General features: G+C 40.0%; 1 protein-coding gene across 3 annotated transcripts in view; it reads right to left on the bottom strand.

Moving 5' to 3' along the window:
• Window positions 1–1,527: 1,527 nt before the first annotated feature.
• ANKIB1 (ankyrin repeat and IBR domain containing 1) overlaps window positions 1,528–16,525 on the bottom strand; it is a 110,618-nt gene continuing 95,620 nt past the window's right edge. For all 3 annotated transcript variants that reach the window (XM_075211823.1, XM_075211821.1, XM_075211822.1), the window contains exons 14-20: window positions 15,751–15,817; window positions 12,991–13,136; window positions 12,036–12,214; window positions 10,785–10,836; window positions 10,318–10,426; window positions 8,309–8,352; window positions 1,528–8,175 (exon numbers count right to left, since the gene is read on the bottom strand). In XM_075211823.1, coding sequence (XP_075067924.1) covers window positions 7,462–8,175; window positions 8,309–8,352; window positions 10,318–10,426; window positions 10,785–10,836; window positions 12,036–12,214; window positions 12,991–13,136; window positions 15,751–15,817 — 1,311 coding nt within the window. In that variant the 3' untranslated portion in view covers window positions 1,528–7,461. The remainder of the gene's footprint in view (window positions 8,176–8,308; window positions 8,353–10,317; window positions 10,427–10,784; window positions 10,837–12,035; window positions 12,215–12,990; window positions 13,137–15,750; window positions 15,818–16,525) is intronic.

Here is a 16,525-nt window from a genome sequence, read left to right on the forward strand (position 1 = left end):
AATCTCGATTTATTTCCCCTCTATAACAGGATTACTCTGGGAAAGAACGAGCTGCAGTAAACCCCTTTTTATTCAAATGGCATTGAAAATTAGACCAGACACAATATAACTACAAGTCAGAATGTAATGAGACAAATGTAAATTCTTAAAGTAATAAATGTTTAATCAGATTTTTTTTCAGTTTATGAACAGCATTAAACATCTACATAATTATCGTCTAATGTATATAAAATGGGAATGTACCAAGTATACATTATGAAAGTGCAAATAACAAGTCAAGATTACAGTAATTATTGTCTTTTTTTACATTATAAAATAACCAGTTTACAAAATAGGTCGCCAGATTCTTGATTTCTGGATTGTAAAACTGCCATTGTATGTTATATGCTGCAGGTCAGACTGGCTGCACTACGGTGATCCTTTATATAGGGTAAAGTGCTTAGCGAGCCCCAATACTGATGACACATTCACATGTTTTAGCTGAGCGCTGTAGCAAAGTGTTTGTATATAGATAGTGAGTGGGCAGAGCCATGTTCTTTGAGTACATATGGGTAAATAGATATGGTTACTACATTGGCAAAGCAGATGGATACGGTTTTTTTTTTTGTGATGGTCACCTATCCACTTCAACACAAGTATGTCCTGTTGGTACAGTGATTTTACAGAATTAGGAGTATTGTAATAGAATTGCACTGGACAGGAGGTGATTTAATATTAGATCAGGACTCTACAAGGTTCTCCCAAGAGTTTAGAGCCAAGGTTTAAGGGAAAACTAGGCCACCCGTGAGGTGGATACCAGTGCCGCCAGGCAGAGAGAAAGACTAACTAGCTACATCTAGTAATATTTGGTACTGTGGCGCCAAACTTAGACTTTGTTGATGCCCACCTCGCTAGACCAAGAGCTCCGCAGTACTGTATGAGAGTCTGACAGTGAATTGGAATACAGCAGATTCAATCCGATTGGCTGCGCAACTGTGTTCCTTCACCCCTACAATTAGACCCAGTCTAGAGATAGAGGGGCACCCGGAAGGTTGGTGCCCTTCCCCCTTTGTAGAACAGTTACAATGGTGTATTTCTTTTTTAGTTGCAAGTGAGGCTGCATTTTGTTAAACCCTGTAATCATGACCGAGTGGGCTTTATAAGGTTGATATCTACTTGCGGTTTATTATATAACAATTTTTGTAACTGGGAGTCATTATCTGCTTTTCAATGAAACAGACTGGCCTGTGAAAAGTTAATGTTAAGCTTTCACATGCATAAGCTCCACAGCTAAGCATTGCACATTAGGATTTCCCTGTAAGGTGAACATCAATGACCACACATGACCTTAAATGTGTCACTGAACACGCTACCCTAAGCCACAGAATCGCCACACAGCATTCCCTGTGGTAAGTACAGAACTTTGTCATTTCTAAGCGTTCCAACTGAATGAGGGAAGAAAAGAGCATTCTGAATGCATGAGAGAAAAATAATAAAAAAAGATACAACAGAATTAAAAAAAACAAAAAAATTCACACAAAACTAAAGTCAGGTTTCTAGTGTTTTATATTATTTTTTGCACAACAGAAAACATTTCCTTTCTGGAAGTAATAGAACACAGGTCACATGAAAGATTAAGAAAAAAATATATACTTCAAAGTGTAAATTTATTTTATTTTAACAAACCGGACATATCAAAAAGTTTTGTTGTTTTTAATAGAGAGCCTATAGACCGACTACTCTCCAGCCATTTCTGAGCTACATCTGCCATCGTATTGCAGACACCCCCTGGCAAAGCATCATGGGAGCTGGAACGCCATAGTCAGCCAGCCCAGGTTTCTAGAAATAAAAATTGTGGTACCGTAACAATGAGGTTACAAACATTGAGTCTGCTTAAGAACATGTTGTTTGTTTGTAAATTATTTATCATTAATACAGCATTTAATAGCAACGTAGCTTTTGTGTATAAAATATACTGCAAGAGCTCTAATCAGATCACATCCTTCCAGATTGCAACTGGTTACTGATTCCCTGTTTAATATTTGAGATTAAGCATAGCCGGCATTGAAACCATTTAACAGGGTATTGCAGGTTCACATTAAATGGTTTCAATAGCTAAAGAAAACGTATTTTCTACGTTACTGGAGGGAACACAGCAAGTAGATATAGTGCAGTCATACAAACAGCAGTCATGTGGCAGATATGACTGTATAAACCATATAGACACTAGGGATATATTTACTAAACTGCGGGTTTGAAAAAGTGGAGATGTTGCCTATAGCAACCAATCAGATTCTAGCTGTCATGTTGTAGAATGTACTAAATAAATGATAACTAGAATCTGATTGGTTCCTATAGGCAACATCTCCACTTTTTCAAACCCGCTGTTTAGTAAATCTACCCCTAGGTCAGCACTGATAGATGTTTGGGTAACATGGACCCATCACTTACATGCAGTGGAGGCAGGAATGTTATGGGCCGATTCCTTATTTATCATATCAATCCATAAGACAACCTACCAATTCACTAGGAACAAGTGAAATTACTGAGGCGTGAAATGCCCCCTGCCTTTGTGGTGTCACCAGTTCCTAGTGAACAGATAGGTTGCATATTGGTCGAGCCCACAAGATGGCCGCCTTCTGTGTATAGGTGATGGCTCTGTGGTGAGGGTACGTCAGCAGATTCACCACAGAACGGAGCAGTCACACTTTTCTAATATAATATTGTCTTACAATGTGGAAGCTATAATTGGAGTAGTTAAGATGCGTCGTCTGCTTTGCAGTATATTTAGGCTACGTCATTAATATCTGAAACATGGAAATGACATGGATTTGTAAACAAAACCATATAATCACCCAATGACAATCACAAGCCAACAAAAACATTAAACTGCGCAGCCCACATTTCCAGTACGTGAATGCAGAGTGTAATGTTTGGCCAGGCCGTGGACAACAGCATAGACAGCAGTCATTATCAATATATTTTTATAAAAATATACTAATTTTATAGAGCAGATTTTGCGGTGTAACATGGACCACATCCCCTATTGTTCAGCCCAATCTAGAAAGGCAGATCACTGTGTAAACCTTCACTTTATCTTAACAATAAAATGTCACTGGGCTCATCCCAATTTAATAGTATATATAAATACATATACATTGGATTTTTTGTTAAATATATTTGTGACCACTGGTGGAGGTGGGGGGTATAAGGTGGTACGACAAACCGCCACTTCTAAAGCTTTCACAGTAAAATTATTAAACTCCACTCACTTACAGTCCCATCACAGTTTTCATACAGCCACTTCGAAATTCCCACTTCGACCATTGATTGTGAAGTAATATTCCATTAATCATTTCTGAAAAATGTTTTTGGCTGTTTTAGTTAGAAAATAAAACTCCCTGTATTGTATGTAGGACTAGAAGCAGAGGATACAGGTCTAATGTATGGCTGCAAATGTCCAGGCTCCACATTAGGTCACTTGCACTGATTATAAGGTTCAGTATCCGTATAGAACAGACAAATATTAATCTATAGGACAGCTTCTTCCCACGGTTCACAACTACCCCCAACAGGTCAGGTTTTGAGGATTTTCCTTTGTGAATCAGTGGGAACATGTTGAATAATGATGGATCTTCACCTTTGCCTGATTAAGGAAATCCTGAAAACATGACGTCATCTGAAGCCAATCGCCACTGCGCTCTATTAATATACATTCCACATGCAGCTCCCCACATACTTGTCGTCTTTGCATTCCGATATTTAATAAGTCCATTCTAGAAGAGCAACAAATCAATGTCCTCAACTCCAAGTCTCAGAGATAGTTGGTTGTGCAAGTTTTTAGGATATCCCTTTCTGAGCATAACAGACTTATATTTAACAAGCTGCGGGTTGAAAAAGTGGAGATGTTGTCTATACCAATCAGATTCTAGTTATCATTTATTTAGTACATTCTACCAAATGACAGCTAGAATCTGATTGGTTGCTATAGGCAACATCTCCACTTTTGAAACCTGCCAGAAACTCGCAGCTTGATACATTTACCCCTTAATGTCGATTCTAAAATAATTTTGCTATAGGCTATGGGCTAGTGTCAGACAGGGCAATTCTAAACAGAATGGAGTTTCACAACTTACATACACGCTGCAAAACCTCATAGTTTCCTACTCTCCCGGAATGTCCAGGAGACTCCCGAATTTCCGGGAGAGCAGGGCAGCCTCCCGATTGCCCGACATGATTCAGGCGTCATCTTGACCCCGCCCCATGCTGTAATAGGCTAGAAATTGTGACGGCAGTTTAGGGGGTAGGTCTAAATGACGGAATTCCACAAGCCCCGCCCCCATCTTCCCCAGGATCTCCCGGAGACCTAGTTGCCAAAGTTGGCAAGTATGCAAAACCTTAGTTCTTAACCTACATTCATAACTAGATGTCAGTATAGGACCAATTAAATGCTCAGTTTAAAACACTATCAAAGATAACACTAAAATTTATAGAACTAAAAATGAAAGATTTAAAATAATCATTAAATTAGTTTAAAATAACCATTTTCGATTATGTTTAAAGTGCACCTGTCACCTAGATACTGTGGTGGCTGCCAATCCGCAGTCTAACCTCAGTGATGTCACAGACTCCTAGTAAATTGATAGGCTGAATTCTTACGAATTTTAGTCCAGCCCACAAAATGTCTGCTTCCATTGTATGTAGGCGTCAGGTGCAGAAATGCTTTGTTACAACGCTGTACCCTCTTCTGTAAGTCAGGGAATATATATTCTCACAGCTGTTCCTTTTGCAGTCAATGAGCAAGTTTAGCAAACGCATTAAAACTTTTAATAAGCCAGAAAATGGCAATATTGTTAGCATTGGGCTCTGATCAGATATTACACCTCAAAGAAAATGTTTACGGATTTGCCCATAACTTGTGTCCTCATTTTAATCAGCAGAATGACGAACAACAAAGTTTACAGAGGTGAATGGGAGCAGTTAGGAAGGGTGCGTTCGTTCCTTGCAAACTACAGAGCAGGGGCCTAGGATGCCTAGTTTTTCTGAGCAGTGCAAGGACAAGATTTCAATTTACACAGTGAGATTTTTAAAATAAAATAAATGGGGACGAGAAGGAACATTTTCAGGGGCGTTAATTTCTGTGCGGCTATTTCAGCTAAACTACACGTCAGTGGAAAAGCCTTCAACATTACCTCAAATAATGATATCAAACTGTACAAATGATCTCCCCCTCATTATCACTTGCATGACCCATACATGCCTTTACAAATACTTAAAAGTTATTCCAAAGCAGAAAAAAAACAGTTAATTCCTTTTTGTCCTATTATTTTTCTTTACTTTTTTTGTAAATATACATTTTTTTATTAATTCAGGTTTAGAAGACCAGTGACCACAATTTCTTTAAATGTTATTAGCAATACCCACAAGAGCTCAAATTAAATTATATAGTTAAAAGGAACCAGGTTAATCTGTTTTATGATGTAAAATTCGACCTGGGTACCAACACAATACTTAGTCTGAGTCATAATTCCAAGGGTGGATGGGGACCCAGATTAGATTTTACACAATAATTGAGGATTCAATTGTTAATGTATCAGGTTCAATTTAAATAAGGAATTCTAAAATGAGTGCTCGGGGAGATATTTCACATTCTGTCTTCTTATCCTTGTTGGGTTATATCTGACAGCAGACTTACAATGGAGCAGCTTTCTAATGATAATTTGATTTAAAAAACCAAACAAAAAAACAACAACATTCTTTAACTTATATTATTTCTTTCTTTTCTGTAGGTATTAGCACATTTCAAAATTGAAAATATCTCTTCTCCCCCTTTGTGCCACAGTCACTGGGGTACATTTATCAAACCTACTAACATGGAAAGTAAAGATGTTGTCCATAGCAACCAATCAGATTCTAGTTATCATTTTCCAGAGTGTAAACGATGAATGATAGCCAAAATCTGATTGGTTGCTAAGGGCAACACCTCCACTTTTCCTTGTTAGAATGTTTGCTAAATGTACTCCATTGGATATTACCAGCTTCCAGTACGTCAACTCTTATTGGGTGACCAACGCTTCATTTTTGCCAATGTTACTCTCCGCTATGTTATATAACAGGACAGGAAGTCAGGAGTCCAAATGAATATTTTGCCATTTCAAACCTCCTTAAAAGTATTTCCTGATCTGAAAACGTTTTATTGATATATATTTATGAATATTATAGATAGCTATTTGTATAGGGTTATTTAAGCTGTTCATTTATATACTGTAATATAATGCATAGTTATTTGTATCACCTGATATCACGTGTCATTTTTGCAGTTTTCAGATAAAATCATGCAAAGTTATAGACAAATGTTCTACTGTTTATACCACATTTTAGACACCATAAACTGTTCAGGTCTCTAAACAAGCAAAATATCTGCTCCCCAGATTCTAATTTTGCTAGAAAATATAAAGAAAACCTGTCAAAATAGTGTTTTTGGAGGAACTAAAGTATTAGATGGTCAATTATCATACTGATGATTTTCGTTTGGACAAATTGTCTTGAGCAAACATGGAATAATGATATTTTCAAAGTGGATCCGTTTCCATTTAAGTTCCACACTAAATGGAAAATGCCCTTTGCGGGATGTTAACAACGTGTTTCAGAACTGCTTATGTCAGCTATTTAAGATTTGATTTATTACTCATCATCTCCTATGCGTCTCGTCACTTCCCAAGCCAGTGCTATGCTTTGAGATGAAACGGATTCAGCGGGCAGTTTGGTGGTAGAAAAGAGAAGAGGGATGAAATGGGATTACTTTTGCTAAAAAAGTTTCATGAAGACATTAAGGGCCTGATGCCAAGTTGCACGCATAAAGGGAGCAATCAATGCTAAATACTTAACACCATCATGGAATACGCAGTTATTTTACTTCTTCCAAAAGTACTTTAAAATGTTTACAAACATAAAGAGAGAAGAAGTTAATTTGCTGACAAACCAACGCAATCCGCACATCAAAGTCTTTGTAAAACGGTTCGTTTTTGCATTTAAAATGATTAGTAATCACAAGTGAAAAGAATAATAAAAGGATTAGAGAGAGATATTATGAATGGAGTGATACATATTTCGGCGTCATGGGATAAATCTGAGGTATGACCGAACACAACAAATGTTTTGTTAACAACCTAACCAACTTAATGAAACCCATACTTTACAAGGCAAGTATTACCAAACTAAGGCTACATTATGACTGCATTTTATTAGAATATAGATTTCACCCTCCTTATTTTTTGTTTTGAAAATGAAAAAAAAAAAAAGGCAATCAAACTCCATTAATTAAATGCTGAAAAGATTAAAAGTTCAAGTTGGTTTAAAGGACTAATGGAACTCCAAAACCTCTAATCCATTTCCTCTCAGTGGTCTGAAACAAACAGTAATGTCATCTGGAGGTTATTCATGACATCTGTGCCCTAACTACTAGAGTTTGTTTTGTTCTGTTCATACCAAATGTACTTGTTCAATCCATTCAGTTGAGGGCTCAGGAGTTCTACTTGAGATATCTTCGGAACTGGTCATACTGCTCGTGATGTCATTTGTGTGGTCATCCATCAGCGACAATGCTTCTGCCTGAGGTGCCGTCTCTTCTGAAGTCATTTCGTCTGCTCTTGTTTCCGGGTCTTCATTAATTAGTGCATCCTGAAAAAGTGCATGTTCCTCCGCTGTGTCCGGCGCTGGATGTTCACCTACGCTCTCCGGCTGTAAATCTACGTCAGTTTCCGAGGTCATAGAAGGAATAAGGGCAATGCTCTGGGGGTTCATGTCATGAAACCAAGCCATAATGTTTCCCAGAAGATTTTCACTCATGTTTGGGTCTTGACTAGAGGAATCAAGTTCACTACTGGACGTAGGGGCGTCAATTAATGAATGTGAGTGTATTCGGTCTGTTGCATATGGGTCGTTACTAGCTCCTAGTCTGACCAGACTCTCACCAAGTTCTAGTAGCTCGGAACTACTCAATGCTGACCTTGAGTTTTCGATACTTATCGGAGATGGGTCGAGCCTAGTGGGCAGAGATGAGCCTATGGCTCCTAACGAGGACTCAAGATTGAGAAATTGTCTTGTTTCTTCATCGACGTTGAGACCAGATTCTTGCAAAGATAACTGAATGGCCAGAAGGATGTTAGGATCGTCGTCATCCAGTGAGCTCCGTGCCTGAAAATGAAGTAATGACATGGTAGGTATTTATACGCTAGAGGATTGTGGTCTGAGCGCATAGTTTGGTTTTAAGGACGAAGGAATAGTCAACTACAGATTTGTGAACATCAACGACCGTAACTGAACTTACTGTGGATGTGCCGTGTCTTCTGCTACCTCGAACCTCCAGAGTATCTGGAGATAAAATGAAAACCATTACAAAAAAAACAAACAAAAATTCAAAAAGGAAAACATACTGTATTCATACAAAGGGTATATTTCTGTTATATTTATTTTATGTAACTCTATAAAATCAGATCATTCTATCAATTCCTATTAGTCCCTGACCCAGTGGTGCTCACAATCTAACTTACCTATGACAGACATCTAAACACACCTATATCAGGGCTCGTCAGAAGCCAAATAGCTTATTAGTAGGTCTTTTGGACCCTGGGAGGAAACTAGAGCACCGGGAGGGAACCCCGTGCAAAAACTGGGGGCTCGTACATACACCATAATAGTAATAATGGCATTAATAATAATGTGTTGTGAGGGTATACAAACACCTACTAACTGATAAGACACATGTGCATATTACACTGTCTATCTGCTGCCTTTAATACTGTTACCCACTCTGTTTCTTTTGAAAGCTCTTCAATCTATAGGCCTCTGTGACACTTTGCTTTCCTTAACTCACCAATGGCTCAATTTTGGCCTCTAACACCTAACCCCACACTCTCTCTTCCCTTACCTGTTGGAGTTCCCCAATGATCCATTCTTGGCCCCCGATCTCTGTCCTCCTCCCTTGGTGACCTTTTCAGCTGCTTTGGCCTCCAGTACCACCTGTATGGTAATCACACCCAAATCTATCTTTCCTCCCCTGAACCCTCCCCTTAAGTCTTGTGTCACGCAGCCATCTCATCTTGGATGTCCCAGCGCTTTCTTAAACCAAATATCTCCAAAACTGAAATAATAGTCTTGCCCCCTCCAACGCACCCTCATCCCCCCCCCCTCACTCTTTCCGTTGAGAACTTCTTCTTGGTCACACAAGTCTGGTGCCTAGGGATCATCATAGACTTGTCCCTCACTTTAAGCCTCATGTTCAGAACCTCTACAAATTCTGCACCTCAGTAATATATCCAAGTTTCGGCCCTCTCACCTCTCACCATGGAAGCCACCAAAATGCTTATTCACTCCCTCCCTACTAATCTCTTGTCTTGACTTGCCCTAACTCCTGCCTTGTCTATTTTCAGTCTATTCTCAATGCTGTGACCACAGCTCTATCCCTGCTGTCTGTCAGTCGCCACACTCCTCATGGCCTACAGAATTATATGTAAACTCTTCTCCCTGAGCCAATTCTCTCTCCCCTACATTTCCAACCTCATCTATAACAATACCCCCTCTGCTATGCCATTGTCGCCGCCTCACTACCACACTGATTACCTCTTCCCACTCCCACCTCCAGGACATCGTCCAGGTTACACCCACCTGTGGAAGGATCTCCCACACCCTATCAGGTTAGCCTCATCTCTCACATGCTTCCAGAGTGCCCCTAAAAGTTGTTTGTCTATTCAAGCCTATCAGCCCTCACCTAACCCCTCTGCCTCTACACATCTTCTCCCCCACACAGTATCACTTTGTCTTCCCCTTCCCTTTATGAGCAGGTCATGTTACCTCATGTTCTCCTTCTACCATTCCATCAACCGCTGTACTTCTAGGACTGCTCCCCTGTTTTCCTGAGCCCGGGCCTACTGGTCACTACCACCACTCTCACTCACTGTCCTTTAAATAACCTAGTCTGCATTATCCAGTGTATAAAACGTGTTACGGATTGTTGCTGTCACAACGTGTGTGTTTTTGATGTCCATGGTTCACTGCGTGTCCTTTCTGCTTAGTCTCATGTACGGACTTTGGGTGGATGATTTGTTTAGTTTTCAGTTTGCTGTCTTGTAGTACAATTAGTGCTTTCCGTTGTTCACCCATTAGCATGACCCCTCCGGGCCACAGTACCCTGGGCATATGGCTCAGTGTAGGACACTGCACCCCTGTGAATGATCTGACCGCAGACTGGCAGACGCTAGATATGGCCAATAATACATAATATAATACACAGAGTGTCTGGGTTACATTGTTACAGGGTAATCGTAAACCAAAACGTACCCAAGGTGTTCTCCGTGTGATCATCGGGGTCGGGAGTGTTGCTCCTCATACTGTGCAGGTCGCGGCGGCGCTGGCGGTGTCTCCTCCGATACTGGAACTCTGCGTATTCCTGCGCACGTATTTATATCGTTATTATAGTGCAATGGACACCAGGAACTATAAGAACCTTGTCAGTGTCTTTCCTCCTTACTAGTGACCAGTGATTGTCAACGTTCTATTATATAAACATACAGAGTAATGATTGTGTCATATAACCATCCAGTAAGTAACGGTGCAGTGTTATAGACACCCAGTAATGATAATGTACTATATTATATAACGGCTGACTGTATACACACACCCGCTATGTAGTAGTGTCTACAGACACCTATTAATTATCGATAAGATGTTATTATATAATATTGGCATAATACAGATTGGGTGGGATGTACAAACTTGGGGGGAAGGGGGTATAAATCACTTCTTACCTCTGGAGAACCAAACCCTAAATACTCCCAATCCCACGTTCCACCAGCAAAGCTGTAATAGACAAAGACTCCTGTTATACAGAAAAAAAAAACATTCCAGCAAAGTAATGAGCAGGATTTGCCCCTTATGATGTAATATTTCCCCGTAAGGTCCATTGTTACAGTCTCACTGTGTTCTCCGGGGACCCGTTTGCTGCTTCCAGAATATTTTCATGTCCCTCCTGATACTAGTCATACCATTGTCCCCTATTTAACCCTATTAGTAGAGCGGACATCGCTGATCTCTCCTAGTGCCCCTGTATAACAAGGTGTACTGGATGATTAGTCACTGCTGAGATACACATGACTGGCGGAGATATATTTAGACTCCTTCATGGAGTAATTCATGTGTGACATAAAATGAGAGATCAGGACACACCAGGTGATGCGCAGAATGAGACCATTACACCTCAGTACTACACATATAAAAGGTTAATATTGTGAAATATTGTGTTTGTGCATCTCCCATAAGGGGAAATTATAACTTACATTTTTTTATTACTGTTTATATAAAGTGTTGTAAATACTCTACTTATAGTAAATGTTTGACTGAAGAAATCGCACGTTACTAGATATTACCAGAGCTTTTAATGTTTATTATATTCTCACAGTAAAGGTGGCTACAAAAAACCCAAAACAAAACCCTATAAATATTACACATTGCCTATACAGTGTCGGCAGCCATTTTGTGAGCCAAATCAATAAATAGGAGAATGCACGGGAGCCGGTGACTGAAGCGTCAGACACCTTACACACACTGGAGACGGTCATATTAAAGGTTGAAATAACAAATCAATAGGAACCAGCACCTCTAATATTTGGTCATTAAGTGTCTCAGTTACTGGTTTCTAAAGTTCGGCTGCATTTTGATGAATATTGGTTCAGTCAACAAAATGGCTTCCTTCATGGTGTATACATAAGAGGTGCAGTGACTGGTAGTCACACACTAATAAAGTGACGTAACACTGATAGGAGCACACGCATATGGCAAACACCAACAATTGTTTGGAACAAATAAAAAATAAATAAAATGACAGACTTATAATTCAGGTTGGAAAACAAAGGATCATGGGACATGTGATGTAACCTATAGCAATCAGACAATCACTCTCATAGTCTACATTAGACTGCCTAAATGCCATGATTTCACTGGTTGCTATGGGTTACAGCACATTTATGCTACTTGTACGATGTTACTAAATAGCCTATTACCTGCGCCTGGTAGTTTCCGGGGAGTCAGCGGGAGCTACTCCTCGTGCCACCGATGCCAGGAACTCCTGGCGCTTCTGCTGCACGAGACACGCTGCCCGGATGATCTTGTGGCGGGGGGTACGTAAGTAAGGTCTGTTCACCTTCTGGGCCAGATCTTCAGTCACCATTTCTAGGTCAGTCTGTGGGGGAGGGGGTCAAACAAAATGGAGTTTGAGAAGTATGCTCTCTGTACAGTCTCCAATATAGAAATAGGGACCATTAGTCTGGCAAAGAATTATGGGACGGCAGCAAAAGACACCTCAGAACTGTCCTTCTATAGAGGGAACGTCCCCATTTTGTAATAACCAAATTTCAATCTATTGTTCCTTTAGGCCTCTTCTCTATATAAACTTACCCCCAAAAGGTGTCCTAAACTCTTAATAGTATCCCCCCTGTATATTATAATGTGTTGTAGTATGTTGTAGTACAGGAAACAGTGCGTTATGGGAGTTGCTCTGTCTGTCCCAGTGGGTGTGTCTATGAATACAGGATTGTGCGAGTCTTCATCCAAATGTTAACAGCAGCTGTTAATACAGACTCCGTAAAAACATCCATAATCTCAGCACAAATACACATTTCTGTCACTAAATAATAAATAAGGATTTGTCTCTGTGTTAGAAACCCAAAATATATTTTTATCCTTTTCCTAAAGCCACAGTAAGACATTAAGAAATAAATTCGGAATCTGGCTCCTCCCTCTCATAATTAGCATAGAGTGCCACTGACTCTAGGGAGGAGCTTCAGAAAAGGAGAATGAGGAAACGGTTTACAATCAAACAATTTAAATATCTTTAGCTCTACACAAAATCTGGGAATTATTTAAAAGAACAAAAACAAATAAAAGCACCAATTATTAATGAAGTTGATTTAAGTGTAAACTGTTTGCAATGAGACAGAATTCAGTTCCCTTATGCACCTGCATGAGTTCGAATATTTCCTTTTTTGTGCTTTTGGGTTCCAGGAAGAAGCCGTAGGGATAAGAGCACTTGAGGATGCGTCTGGTCTTCAGAAGCTCTTGTACAGCGTCTTCGATAAACGTGGTGTCTGGGCAGCCACCCTCTGCTGTAAAATAATTCATACCGACCATTCAGTACGTCACACTATGCTGGGCGGTTATAGCACCCTGGTCTAGACTATTAATGTCTAACAGCATTCTTATGCACTACTGAGAAAAACTTAGTGTGGTCAATTCCTGAAATATTTGGGATCACTTAATTATCTGAACTGCTAAGTGCAGACGTTTGTTAGAAACGGTACGAGATACTGTGGTTGTATAACACAGCACAGCTACAATTCCATGCTGCCAGTCTTATTACAGGTATTCTTATAGAAGGAAAAACGCAATCATCACCATCAGCTATTTATATAGCGCCACTAATTCCGCAGCATTGTACAGCGAACTCACATCTGTCCCTGCCCCACTAGAGCGTATAGTCTAAATTGCCTAACACACATACACAGGCAGAGAGAGACTAGGGTCAATTTAATAGCAGCCAATTAACCTACCAGTATGTTTTCGGATTGTGAGAGGAAACCGGAGCACGCAGAGGAAACCCACGCAAACATGGGGAGAACATACAAACTCCACATAGATAAGGCCATGGTCGGGAATCGAACTCATGACCCCAGTGCTGTGAGGCACAAGTGTTAACCCCTGAGCCGCCGAGAAGTGAAAAATACGACAAGAAACGTACCAAATGCAATTAAAGCACATAAACAAACAAATCGATTCACTCGGAACCAGTAACATCATAGCAGCAATGTAAAGGATAGCCTTCACGGTCTGTACACAACAGGTAGGACACTGTGCATCTGACAGTTTGTATGTTCTCCCAGTGTTTGCGTGGGTTTCCTCCCACAGTCTAAACACATACTAGTAGATTAATTGGCTGCTATCAAATTGACCCTAGTCTGTCTGTCTGTCTCTGTATGTTAGGGAATTTAGACTGTAAGCTCCAATGGGGCAGGGATTGATGCGAGTGAGTTCTCTGTACAGCGCTGCGGAATTAGTGGCGCTACATAATTAACTGATGATGATCATAATCTTCTTCATGGCTCTGCACTACAGTTGAACCCTTTCATCACTGAAGGTGGTTAACACCTCTATGACCAGACCCCTTTTCATGATGAAGCTAAATATGTGGTATTTCAGCACCAGACATGAGGTTTCTAATCAGCACATTGGGGAAGGGGTTGTACTTGTAGCATTCTTACTTCCTTAGTGCAATTCTGATATAAACAAAGCTAATGGTAATATACCGTGATTAAAATGGGTCTCTACATTCAGAGAATTGTATTGTCCAATCAGATCTCTTTATTTTGCTACCCTTAGATAAGGACAGGTCTGTGAGCGTTGCATATAATTTTATCTACACCGCAACAATCTGCCTGTCTAACGGAATTCTCTGGGGGTGGAGCTTCCCTTTAGCCACAGCATTCGTGACCAATCAGCAAATGAGTAGGTGGGGTCTTGGCTCATCTAATGCCTGTGAGGGGAACAGCTTGTCACACATTACAGGTCATACAATCTGTCTTACATTTATGCAGCTATTGGAATACTATATTACTATATTTGACCCATGCAATAAACATAATACACAAATGATTATTCCACATGAAATATTAAAACATTTCAAAGACAAAAGTCCTCTCTGATACTCAGAATTTGAGGCTGTTCTGTTGGCATCAAAGGTATTTATTGGATGTCCAATTTCTTTGAAAACTCAATGTCTCATTTGTACAGGATAATTTATTTCAATATTGGATACCGGCACAATGCATCAACCAGGCAAGTTGTAGTGGTAATACATTGTATTATTACCCCTACTAGCAATGGGGATCATTAAATTAGGGCAATGCTGTGTTACTAGGTAATTATCTTATCCTATGGCAATTTACTGCAATATAACGTTCAGTTTGGCTCTTGACTATGTTTCTATAAAATGCATTTAAAACAAATCAAAAACAAAAAAAAACAACCCAAGAAACTAATTAGGTAAACAAAACAATAATCACAAATAGACTGCAAGACCTGGTGCCAAATATGATAGAGACAATTTTATATAATTGCATATTTTATATTGCCTGAGACGCCGAATCAGCTGCCGTGGAACTCTTGAAAGATAAACGGTTTCTGAAGTTCCGTAAACACTTGCGATCCCCAACGAATATACCGTCAGAAACTGCCTGTGCCCCAGGACACTAATGTAACAAATGCTGAATCTCCCCAAGACGGGGAAAGTCTTTGAGAGACTAAGAGGTGACACTGTCTGAATGATGACACAATAAGACACGAATTCTGTGCAAGTGGCAAATTCCCCCCTAGAGGATACTGGGATAGAAAGGTTATGTCCTATATTTTCATCTGTCCTGTAACAATAAATAAATGACAATTTCCATGTTCTCCACACAGCTCAACATCTCCAATATCCAACAACCAACTCCCCCCACTCCAAGGTTATTCATTTCCCATTCATATAATGGTACAAATAAAAGGTTCTACAGAAATACTCTTCGGACCTCTGGGAAATCAGAGGAGATGGCTGGAAAAGTAGCAAAGGAAAAATAATTAGAAATAGATTTCAATCAGATAAACAACAGAAGAAGCAGCAGTTATTTGTAACAATGAGAGTCCTGGCAGTGTTTCAGGTTTCCACCCATTAGCGGCAGATCTTACTTTCACTAAGAGCTCGGCTCAGCTGCTCCATCTTTTCTTTGGCGGTTTTTATAAGACGTTGCTCCAACTGCAAAGAGAGGAGACAAGAGACAAAGTATTTAAGAACCTCTGGCCGATTGCTTTGGAAATACATACTGATAGATAGAACCATACATACATGCACAGGAACATATTAACATGCATGCATACGCATATGTATCTGCTAATCTCTTCTACGTGCTGACCCAGTGTGACGTCTCCACGTTCCGTGTCCTGGACTTCCCTATATGTGCCTGCCAAAGCGTTTGTGTCTAGGTCTCCCGTTCAGCCTCCCCATAGTGTGTCAGTGTCAAATACTTCCTCATGTGTATCCCCTTCCTCCTCTGTGTTCAGGAGTCCTAAACTCAAAAAGTATTCCATATTTCCTAAAGAAACGCTGCTCTTATTCCGCACTACGGTCAGCCTCTCCTGCATCTTGATTGGTTCCTCTGTCTGCAGCCAGGAATTTAGAGAAACCAATCACCAGTCCTGTAGTCCTTCTATCATCAATCAAGTCTTGGGATTGGTTGTTTTAAATATGGTAGAAATGACATCACTTGCAGAGCACTTGATTGTGACACCTGATTGAAGGTAAAAGCAGCATTGCAAGTAATTGACACATAAATAGCTCTCTATGCTGTGATTAGGAGACAAATTACAACGCATGTCTGATGGGCTGCAGTGGGTTACGAGAGATATACATGAGACACTGGTCTCTAGTGAATCGATAGGCTTCATTCACGTGACCGTTGGTTCA

The sequence above is a fragment of the Mixophyes fleayi genome, chromosome 5 (assembly GCF_038048845.1).
Source record: "Mixophyes fleayi isolate aMixFle1 chromosome 5, aMixFle1.hap1, whole genome shotgun sequence".
Classification (NCBI taxonomy): domain Eukaryota; kingdom Metazoa; phylum Chordata; class Amphibia; order Anura; family Limnodynastidae; genus Mixophyes; species Mixophyes fleayi.